Source organism: Camelina sativa, chromosome 5 (genome assembly GCF_000633955.1).
Source record: "Camelina sativa cultivar DH55 chromosome 5, Cs, whole genome shotgun sequence".
NCBI lineage: Eukaryota > Viridiplantae > Streptophyta > Magnoliopsida > Brassicales > Brassicaceae > Camelina > Camelina sativa.
The window spans coordinates 33,897,317-33,908,493 of NC_025689.1; the positions used below are offsets into that span (position 1 = coordinate 33,897,317).

The following is an 11,177-nucleotide window of genomic DNA, read 5'->3' on the forward strand; positions in this document are numbered from 1 at the left end:
TGAAATATTTTTTCTGTCGTTATAGAATCTTTTTACTCTTCGAAAAATACAGGTGATGAAAACTAAAAACAGTTGACATAAGACAGATATATATATATTTTTTTATAACGTCGTACTTTACTTTATTAACATGAAAGAGATAATATCAAATACAATTACAACAAAGAAAATTATCAATAACCCAGCGTTTAGTTTCACTTGTTCGGAGTAAGACAATTAATTACATTAACCTAAAAGAAGATAAGACACAGAGCTAAAATTCAGGATGACATGAAATTTATTGATCCAAAATGCAAACAGTGTATAAATTTGCTAATTATTGGGCTTGAAAAAAGCAAGTTTTTTAAATCTCGATTTTTTTTTCCTTTTTCTTTTGAAGTCTCTCTGTTTCCTTAAAATCTAATTGCAGTATAAAAAAATAAAAAATGAAGTAGAGAACTAGAACTTCAAAATCGAAAATGTCCTTTACCACACAAACCCTAAAATTCCAACATATCAGAAGACAGAAAAAAAATCAAACTATCGAATTAGTGGTTTTGAAACCTAAAAGTTGTGGTTTTGAATTAAAACTTGGTTTTGTGAAATATTCCTCATAATCATATACTGTATATATAATATGTACGTCTGAGTTCTTCTGAAACATAAAGTGCGTCATAATAATAAACAATTTTCAACTACAATTTTAATTATACTTCATGAAAACACGAGCGATTAAACAAGAAATAAGAATGTTTTTATTTTTGTCTTCCTTGGAAGATATAGAAACACAAACTTCACTGATCGTTTATTAACTAAACTTGTCTTCATAAGTTTGCAAAAGAGAAGCCGTGTTTCATAAGCCAGTACCTCTCTATCACCTCCGGCGTACGCCCCGGGATCCTGCCGGCTATCAACGACCACCTAATCGCCACGTGCTATATTATTAGTTAATCACGAAACTAGCCCTTTTTAAATACATGCTTACAAACAATACATAACTTTTGGTTTGAAGCAAGATTTTATTAATATGAAACTCTTTTGATTTGAAATGTTTTGAAACTATTTCTATGTAAAAATGTTTATTTTTCTTTTGAATATAATTTAACATTAGATTAAAAAAAAAAAAAACTTTGGATGAAAACAAATGAAACAGTGAGGAGATGAGCACTGAGCACATGCACAGAGATAATTTAATTAACCTGTCACCAACAAGTTTATACATCCGAAAAATGAGATCTTCTTCTTCTTCTGACATAGTCACAGCCTTCCACTCGATGCTAGTCACCTCTGCCAACACAAACGATATATTAGGCTTCGAATAAAGAGAAAAATTTACCAAAAAAAGAAGAGAAAACGTACGTAAACCTTCGGAACGAGACGCATAGGTCGTCTTTCTATGAATCCACCGACGGTTATCCATTTCCGGCTTGTCGGGAAATTAACTTGTCGTTGCTCGTTGTGGAGTTGTTCAAGACATGTGTATATAAAGAAAAGATATACCAAAACTGAAATATATAATAGCTTCCTTGTGCGCGTTACAAAGGATATATAGAGGGAAGGTGGGAAATTAAATCCTTGGACTGGACCATGACCATTAGGTCACAGTTGTCGACTTACGTACTAATATGTTTTTATTTTTTTAGCTCGCTTGTCTTGGTGTGATATTATGAATCAATACAACAAGGTTATTAATAATTTAGATTTATTGAGTGAAGATTAGTTATAACTAACAACAAGATTAGTTGTAATTTACAGGCAACAACCTTGATTCAATATATAGGTGTTATAACGAAAGCTTTCTCTACAATGGAAAAATGTGGATTTTGGAAAGTCACAATAATTTAATCATTTTTCTGTATTACAGAGACATCATATTTTTCTAAAAGTATAGTTTTAATCTTTTTTCCTTCTTAGTTAGTAGTTTCCTCTCATAAACTTGATACATGCATCGCTTTTAAAAATTTCGAGAATATAATTTCACAGCAATGCATAAAGATGGTATTTTATTTCAAAATGTGTTATATATTATTAATCAAGATTTCTTTAATTTAAAAATCTTAATATTATTAATCAAGATTTCTTTAATTTAAAAATCTTAATTTGGTCGAATTTTTTATCTAGTCTATTTTCTACCTGAAGGTAAATTTCTTATTATAAGTAATCTATGATTAATATAGATTTACATTCTTAGCTTCTCCATTAGAAATGTAACATTTTTTAATCAATCAATAAATTCGATTTGACCATATTAGTCTAATGTGGCACGAAACAAATCAATGATATAAACAGAGTTCTATAAAGTTTCCCCAGATTTTTTTTCTTTAGCAATACAGTATATATAGTGCTAAACTATGGTAATTTGTGGTTCAAAATTTTCTATACATATATATATATATATATATATATATATATATATATCAAATAAACTTATCATTTATGATTAAAATGAGCCATTATACAGCCTCCAAAATGATCAAGTGGACACTTATTACTTATTAGATGGTCACATAGATGAGAGTCTGAGACAGAATGTCATCCTATTATAAGTTCGCATCAGGAATTCAGGACCATGAGTTTTCATCGATAAAAAAAAAACAAAAAAAAAATTGTCATCGACAAACTATTTATGATGAATCGATGATGATAGTACCGGGTTAGGTGTTCGCCATTTTCAAATTATTTACAATGATCATTAAGTTGATGTTACCGGTATAGTACTATGTTAGATTATTTATTTCAACTACTTAATAATTAATATATATCGACAACTACTTAATAACATATTAATTAATAATTAATTAATAATTAATATGTTAGATTATTTATTTCAACTACTTAATTCGAAGGAAAGGAACCTTCGAATTCATACCGGAATCTCCAGGCCATTTCAACTTATCATCAAGGAGATTCAGCTAATTCTCAGGGCTCGTCTCAATCCTCTCTCAGTGACACGAAGCTCCAATAACCCGGGGGATTCTCTTCTGTGTACCTGGTTTGCCTTATTCCAACCCTCCTAGTGTTGTTGGGTGTCTTCGTCCCCTCGCATTCCCTCCCAGTCAGGGTAAACGTTCTTCATTATCTCCCTTCCTTAATCGCAAAGGTAAGCTGTCTCTTCCTTTTTTCATTACTGTAGTATTGGGCCTGCGTGCTTTTTGGGCTTTAAGCCTTGTAACAATACTTATTAATATTATCGAAAATTTAAAGTAAAAAAAAAAAAAAATATATATATATATATATATATATATATCGACAAAAAAGAAAGGACATGGTCACAAATACGAAATATTCTAATTACCTTGTATTCTTTTTTTTTAACGTATGGGTGTAACTAAACTAGTGAGTTTGGGGTGGGGCTAAAGAATAAGGTGGAGAATCCTAACAAGTACATTATTTTGGGTCCGGCACCTAAAACTATTTATTTCTCATGCTCAAAAATTAAGTCATGAAAACCTTTGGAGATGATTAATAAGGATCGGATTAGCAAAGAAAACATTTGCGGATGATCTTCTTCAGTCAGAACTTAAACTGACCTTTGGCGTAATTTTCTAGTTTTTTCCTTACAAATATTTTTGTGTATGAACTTTAATACTCAAGAGGCTGTAAAAAGAAACTGTATACATACTTGTAAAGTAACTGTAAACTATATCCTTATTCTATAAGTCACAAGTAAATTCTCAATTAACTGTCGCTCTCTCCATCTGACACCTGTTTTAAGTCTCAAATTATCATCTTTCACAATTTTAATTTTGCTTAACAAATTTCATTTTAAAAGAAAAAAAAAACATTTATTTTACTTTTGCGACATAAAAAATAAAATACAAAAGATTAAAACTGCTACACCTCTTCTCCCACGATCTCCACTTCGCCTTAATTCGCTCAATTATGGAACAACAAGCTGATTTCATACAAAAGCTCTCAATCTCTTCCTTTTCTCATCCCTCTTTCTGCTTCCTTTAATCGGGTACTAGAACTAAACCTCTATTCTGAATTTAGGGTTTTAATAGCTTCTTCTTCTATTTGTATTCAATCGATTTTCTTATGATATAGGTTTTAAAAGCTTTCTTCTTCTGTAATTCTGTTTGTATTCAATCAAATTGATTTAGGTTTCTAATAGCTTTCTTCTTCTGTTTGTATTCCTTATATAAAAATTACGACACAAAAGGATTACTTCTCTTCAACAACTGCTTCGACTCCCGCACGACCACGATTCCCACAACATGATATCATACAAAAGCTTCAGTATCTCTTCCTTTCCTATTTCCGGTTTCCTCCAACTTTTCCGGGTAATTTTTTTTTAAGTTCTTACATGTTCTGATTGTAGGGTTTCATCAATCACATATCTCTTCTTCTTGCAATTTACGAACTCTGATTTCTGGTATATTTTGTTCAACATTGCTTAATCAATCAATATCTATGTCTCCTCAAATTCTCTGTTTATATTTTAACAACAGGAACAAGTTTGATAAAGAACTTGCATTATATAAAACAGATTCATAACTTTAATTTTATTTAGTCTGTTATCCAAGTGTTTGTAGTCTGTTATTGAAGTGTTTTCTATTTCAAAATCTTTCAGTTTACATGGTTGGCGGTTCCAGCACCACAACACCGGACCACAATGACACTTCTCCCTTCCTCTGTCTTCCAATCTTCGTTTCTTCTACAAGTTCTTTAGTTTGCTACTGAAGTTTCAAGGAATTTTGGGTGTTTTATGTCATTTATGTAGTTGTATAGTAAATTTGGAACATGGATAGGTTTTCTTCTGACATTTAAGCCTCGGGTTAGAGTGTGAATGATTCATCTCTCTTAGTTTGGTTTGAGATTGACATGTAAGCTTACAAGGTTTGATTCTGAGACTGAATGGTCGTGTTTGCAGGGTATTGATTTGATCGCTGAAGGTAATAGAAAAAAGACCAAAAGGACAGCTCCAAAGTGAGATGATGTCTACCCTAAGCTTATTGTCAAGGTTACAAATTCAGCAACGATCTCTCTCCTTTGTTTTTGTTTCCCTTATTTAAAGTGGCTTTTAATTGGGTGAGTCTTAGTGAGTATAAGATTTATTTTGAAGTTTTGTAGCTTTACCGTTTTCTGGTAAGGAGAACTCAGAGCAAGTTCAATTTTGTGTGATATTGAAGAGGCTTTTCTCTATCTAAGCTTGTGGAATGCGTGACTGGCAAGGTTCCATTTCGTTGAAACCCTCTCTCTTATGTATCTTTATGTTGAAATTGGTCTTTTAGATCATGAGTATTCTGCTTCATTTCTTTAGAACCAGTTTCCAATTTGTGAACCTAAAGTGGTTACTGATAATCCCCAACTTAGTATCCAACATGGATGTGTTCATTATTTGGTTTGATTATGTGAATGAGCTGAATTGATTTAGGTTTTAATAACACCTTTGCTGAAATTTAAACACTCGGTGGATGATTTAACTCTGTTGGAGATGGAGAGCATGAGGTCGGTCGGCCGCGATGAGACTGAGAATCATATTAGAAGATAAAGATGATTGTTTGATGAAAGAAGACAAAGAAATATTATTTATTTTTTATGTTAAAATTCACCATGTTTAATTAGGTCGTGCGTTCGGGCCATGACACTAGTACTTGTTAAGTTACTGTAACTATAAAACCCTTAAATCTTTTGTATTTAATATTCATCACTAAAATGGCAGAATAACACAAATCACAATTGCAAATAACCGTTTGAAGTTTGTATGTAATTTGGTTGAGAATTCGTACCATCAAACTCCATGTTTATTTTAGTTCCTTCGATTCTTTTCAATAGAATTTCCCTAGACACTAAAAATGTAGTAATTAACCCAATTCTTCAAATAAAATATTTATCTCCCATAAACAAAATTTGACTCATTGCTTGGTCGAATGATTAAATTTACAATATACATACATGATACATTCCTAGTAATTTACAGCTACTGTTTATAATAGATTACACAACCAGACTCGAATGGAAGAATCAGACATGAAGCTGTCCTAAAGGAGTACTAGAGGTTTACGACTGGTCCACACGACCACACTCAATGGTAATATGCGCTCTTCGACTATATATACATACAAAGGAAGACCCGAAGCCAACAAAAAAAGGTTGTCACATAATAATAGCCAATGTTGCTTAATTATCCTACGGTTTTAGGAAGAAGTAATCTTAGTCAAATCCTGTCCAGATCAGCAGCCATTCTCTCGCAAACATTGGACAAAGATTTGAGATTGCATCGTATAAGAGCTTCCACGAAGTAACAAGTCTCGTCTCTGGTGTTCCCTTCTGGTACATCCACCACGAATGACTCGATCACCATAGTGCCAGCTCTACCATCAATTACCTCTGGATGTACTGTAACAACTGAGGAGTAGTTCTACAAGAAAAACACATGTATCCGATTAGAATATTGAATCTATCTATGACTCTGCCTTATCTCACTACAAAAACACATGGACCAAGAGGTTTAATATAGTTCATAGAAAGATGCGCAAAAACCTGCCTTAAGCCTGTGATCACCACCAAGGATTTTGATACCAAGAATGTGGTCGTCGTCGTTCAAAAGCTCCAACCGTTCGGTGCTAGTGGTAGCAGGGAGGCCAGACTTAACGTCAACCTCTCGAACAGAGCCGATTCCAACATCACCTTTCATCACACACCTACTCACAAAGGGCTTATACTTCTGTGGCTGATCGAATCTCCTCACCAGAGACCACACCTATATAACGACATATTCAATAAAAAAAAGAATCAAGCTTTTCTATTCAATAATCACAAACACTACAGAGACTACACAACAACTCCAATCGCATCAATCCAAAACAGAGACTTACGAGATGAACAGGGGCTTTGATATGCTTGACGAGCACGGATGAGCACTGATTCTCCTTTGGATCGTGCCTGTGGTTCAACCGAATCTGCAGAAACTCCGTCGCCACTGCCGCACCACCGCCTCCAACTCCGGCCTCCATCGTCGAATTCATATTCTTTTTTTCAGATCGATATGTTGTTTTCTTTATAGAAAATTCAAGAAAATGTTAACTGATACGTAAGGACTATAAAAAAAACTCAAGAAAAGATTCGATGATTCCAGAGACTTGACGAAGAGACTGCGAGAGAGAGATAAGGATTGGGTTTTGGGGTTTCGACGTTGCAAAAGGAATTGAGTTAGCGTCGTCATCTTCTCATATTCCCTCGAATTTTTATTTTTAAAATCCAATTATTTTAATATGTATGTAGTGTACGTTGGTCCAATTTATTCGCATATTCGAACATATCTTCATAAGATCAACATTATTGTACTTTGCTTATTTTTTTTTTTTAGGTCTCGGGTGAGTTAGGTCATAAGTGTGTTCTTTACTTTATGTTTTGTTTGCCCATTATCTTTTAAAAAATTTATATGTTCACATGCAACTATAACGATTTATTTGATAATATATCAAACCATCAATGATCAGAAAGCTTGCTAAGGTTTATTTTTAAAATTAGACGTCGTAATCAGAAAGCTTGCTAAGGTTTTTTAACCTACCTTTCTTTCAAATTAATTCATGTTACTATTAAGTACAATATTATTTGTCACTAGATGCTTCCCCACGCAACGCGTGGATTGTGGTGTAGTTGGCACTTTCTTGTTTTTTTGGTCTTTTTCATTTTCTCTTTTGTATTATTTCGTTTTAATTAGGCATATACGGGCTTTGTCGTCACTTTTATTTATACACTATATGTTTATACATTTCGTTCAGATGTGTATAATTGTGGCGTTTACTTTTTATGAATTATGAAGATGTTGTTTCTTGCTTTTGAGGATCCAATCTTATCATTGACAGATATTGTTTCTAATACATTTATTGTATTATAGATTTTTTAATTAACTGCTTATGTAAACCCTTCATACGTTGATGTTGCAATAATAAGTTATTTTTTTAAAAATATCTTTCGTGTAAGTGATTATGTTTGTATGCCCATGTTGTGGTCTAATATCAATAAGATCGTTTTTGTTTTTCTTTAGTTGGCTTTGAAACCAATATTGAGTTAAGCAAATAATGGGTCGAATTATGGTGTTAATAAGTAATATAAATTCTTATGTATATATATTGTATATATGTGACTATAAATTTAGCTAACTAAAAAATTATGTAATATTTAAATACAATCTTGAACATATATATATATATATTTTTATTTGTGGGAGGAATGTATGAAATTATTGGATAGAAGTTATTTTTGAGTTAAATGACCTTTAATGTCTTTAAAGTGAGTTAAATATTAATAAATTTTTATATGTGTCTTGACTATTTTATAAAGGAATACCAAGTGTTTCCTTCCAAATTTGAAGTGATATAGTATTTTAGTTTTCTTATATGATTTTATGAACTTCAATGTAAAAGTTTTTCAAAGTAATAAGTACACTCACTGATTGAATTATAAAATTTGGAGAAATGTTTATTTCGTTTAATCATCTGCTCTTTTAAATAAATTAAATAAGTATGTTGTTATTCCTACAAATAGGACAACATATATTATAGTTTAACCATGGAGTTAAGCAATGGAAATGGAACTTGTGATTGCAAGACAAAATGCTTATATGTTACACATTGATCGTTTAAAAATGAATAGGAACATCTAATTCTCAAATAAAGTTGATTGTTTTGTTAAAACCAACATATGTGAATTTAAATTTAACTATGCAAATTTAAAAAATAAATATGAATAGATTAGAAAGGCAAGAAATATAAAAGAAATATTTTTTTATATAAATAAAATAAAAATTGAAAACAATGTTAAATATATATAATACTTTCTACATTAAAATATAGAATCAAACTCTTACAAGTTACAACACATATGAGATATAACAACATTTGATATTGGTAGGAGAGGAGGAGAGAATGTTTACTATAAGATGGTAATCCAAATTAGATAATGGAGATGAATCTTTAAAAAATAGAACAATGTAATATCTATATATATATAATACTTTCTAAATTAAAATATAGAATCAAACTCTTACAACACATATGAGATATAACAACATTTGATATTGGTGGGAGAGGAAGAGAGAATGATTACTTATAAGATAATAATCCAAATTAGATAAAGGAGATAAATCTTTTAAAATAAGAACAATGTAAAATATATATCATGTAGTCTCTAAAATTAAAATTTAGCATTAACAATTTACAATGATATTTCTTTTTTTTTACAACCCATACAACAAAAATAAGAAATCAAAAATAACAAAAAAAAAAACGAAAAATGATTTGAGGTATTGTAGAAGAGAATGAGAGAATGTGAAAATGAGATAGTAAAAGAATGTCAATATGAGAGAATGATAGATTGAGAGAATGCTTATTTATATGATAAAAAATGATGGAAGTTACATTTAGAACTATGGAGTTACAATAGTAATTTATTGTGTTTGAATAGAATTGAGTGGTAGAATATGATTAATGCATAATTTATTTTATTTTCAGTTATAATTTTATTTTAATGTGTGAGTTAAATGTATTGTGTTTATTGGATCTTAAATATTGTTTAAAGCAATTAGAAAAAAAAAAAAAAAAAAAATTAGAAAACATTAAATGAAAATCAACCAATAAGGAGAGACCAAAACCTTACTTTTATATATATATTATATTGCTTTAAACTTTGAAATGAGAAATATATTATAAACAATAATTTTACATGAGAAATATATTAATTTAGCCAACCAAAATATGAATATAAGTTTAGCCAACCAAAATAAATAAAAAATATTAAAATTTAACCAAAATAAATTTCTCTTGAAAGATAATAAGTTAGTAGGAGGAATGAATTAATGTACAATTATTGGATAGGAGTTACATTTGAGTTAAATGGAGTTACATGTCTTTAATTATAAATAAATATTTTAATTTTTTATAACCTAAAATAAAAGGAATACCAAGTGGCTGAATCAAAATTCACATGATTTGGTTGTTTGTTGATATAAACTCAACACTTACACATAATATTTCAAAATAAAAAATATTACTTTTTAAGTGACAAACTAAATTAGTTTTCTTATAAAATTATATGAATTCTTCAATCTCAATAATTTTTAAAATCCCAAGGATAACTTATATTTTTTTGGTTTTCACTCATCAATTTAATTTATAGTGCTAGATTTCATACTAATGGTTTCATCTTTAGAGAATTTAGTGAAATGATATTTTTAAAATTATATTTTATTTTTATATTTAAGTTCCAGTTGAATATGTTTTGTTTTTTGGATCATTTTTTATTTTGATTAAAGACACAAAAAACCAATTGTTTAATTATGTTCTTTTTGTTTTGAAAAACCTCAAAATATAAATATATATATATATTATATTGATCTCTGCAGATTTAACAATTGGATCACAAAACAAAATAGTCTTTATAAATGGATAAATGGATAATTATACATGAATATGTGATACCAGAGACATAATAGATAATTACATATGGATCATTTCAACTTTATGATCTTATTATGTGGTGAATATTGTAAGGAAGTATGAAAATAATGACTTATAAGATGTTAATATAAAATAGAAAATGGAGATAAACATTTTAAAAGATTAAAATAAATATATAAGATATACATATCATACAAACTCTAAAACTAAGCTTTTGATATTTGATTTGATTTTTTATAACCCATACAACACCAATAACAAAAAAAATACAAAACAAAAAAGAGATTTGGGAGTAGTGGAAGAAGATGAGAGAATGAAAGAGTGATAGACTAAGAGAATAAGATAATGAGTATTTATAGGAAGAGAAATGATGAAAAATTACATTTAGAAAAATGAGAGTTACAATTCTAATTTATTGTTTTGTTTTAATACAATTGATTAATACAACTTAGTGGAGAAATAAAGTTAATGCATAATTTATAGGGAGAAGCTATAAAGATTTCAGTTTTATATTATGTGAGTTAAATGTGAAAATTAATTGTTTTAAATTTGTGTTTTAATATAATTTTTTTTTTTGTTAAAATTGCATTGCCAAGTGGACTAATAAGGAGAGACTGAAATTATCATCAAAAGGTTCCAATCTAGAGTCTTCCTCTTTCAGATATACAACTATTTTCTATTATCTTTTGGTTATATATATCTAGATAACACATTTTAATCGAGTGTGACATATGACATATCCATTATACTTGGAAATCTTTACCGACCATATTATTCCCCCCCCCCCCCCCC

General features: G+C 29.8%; 2 protein-coding genes and 1 long non-coding RNA gene across 7 annotated transcripts; 1 reads left to right on the top strand and 2 right to left on the bottom strand.

Moving 5' to 3' along the window:
- LOC104699722 (transcription factor CPC) lies at positions 618-1,549 on the bottom strand. Of its 2 annotated transcripts, none has more exons than XM_010514227.2 (3): positions 1,339-1,549; positions 1,179-1,266; positions 618-900 (listed from the first exon to the last, which is right to left on the bottom strand). In XM_010514227.2, the coding sequence occupies exons 1-3, from the start codon at positions 1,397-1,399 to the stop codon at positions 804-806; spliced, it is 246 nt and encodes an 81-aa protein (XP_010512529.1). In that variant the 5' UTR covers positions 1,400-1,549; the 3' UTR covers positions 618-803. The 2 variants fall into 2 exon arrangements, with proteins under 2 accessions (XP_010512529.1, XP_010512530.1); XM_010514228.2 differs by having other exon boundaries at positions 1,345-1,544.
- LOC104788470 lies at positions 3,780-5,638 on the top strand. Of its 4 annotated transcripts, none has more exons than XR_768301.2 (4): positions 3,780-3,940; positions 4,142-4,262; positions 4,553-5,154; positions 5,357-5,638. It is a non-coding gene; the product is annotated as an uncharacterized LOC104788470 (long non-coding RNA). The 4 variants fall into 4 exon arrangements; XR_768300.2 differs by lacking the exon at positions 5,357-5,638 and adding an exon at positions 5,243-5,350; XR_768302.2 differs by lacking the exon at positions 5,357-5,638 and having other exon boundaries at positions 4,553-4,942; positions 5,045-5,319.
- LOC104788471 (abscisic acid receptor PYL9-like) lies at positions 5,845-7,145 on the bottom strand. The gene is made up of 3 exons (XM_010514230.2): positions 6,801-7,145; positions 6,470-6,685; positions 5,845-6,343 (listed from the first exon to the last, which is right to left on the bottom strand). The coding sequence occupies exons 1-3, from the start codon at positions 6,948-6,950 to the stop codon at positions 6,140-6,142; spliced, it is 570 nt and encodes a 189-aa protein (XP_010512532.1). The 5' UTR covers positions 6,951-7,145; the 3' UTR covers positions 5,845-6,139.

Coding starts and splice junctions, on each gene's coding strand:
- LOC104699722 (XM_010514227.2), bottom strand. CDS start 1,399: ATGGATAACCGTCGGTGGATTCATAGAAAGACGACCTATGCGTCTCGT. Junction 1,267..1,338: donor GTCTCGTTCCGAAGGTTTAC/GTACGTTTTCTC, acceptor TTGTGTTGGCAG/AGGTGACTAGCATCGAGTGG. Junction 901..1,178: donor TATAAACTTGTTGGTGACAG/GTTAATTAAATT, acceptor CGTGGCGATTAG/GTGGTCGTTGATAGCCGGCA.
- LOC104788471 (XM_010514230.2), bottom strand. CDS start 6,950: ATGAATTCGACGATGGAGGCCGGAGTTGGAGGCGGTGGTGCGGCAGTG. Junction 6,686..6,800: donor TCAAAGCCCCTGTTCATCTC/GTAAGTCTCTGT, acceptor GTCGTTATATAG/GTGTGGTCTCTGGTGAGGAG. Junction 6,344..6,469: donor GTGGTGATCACAGGCTTAAG/GCAGGTTTTTGC, acceptor TTTTTCTTGTAG/AACTACTCCTCAGTTGTTAC.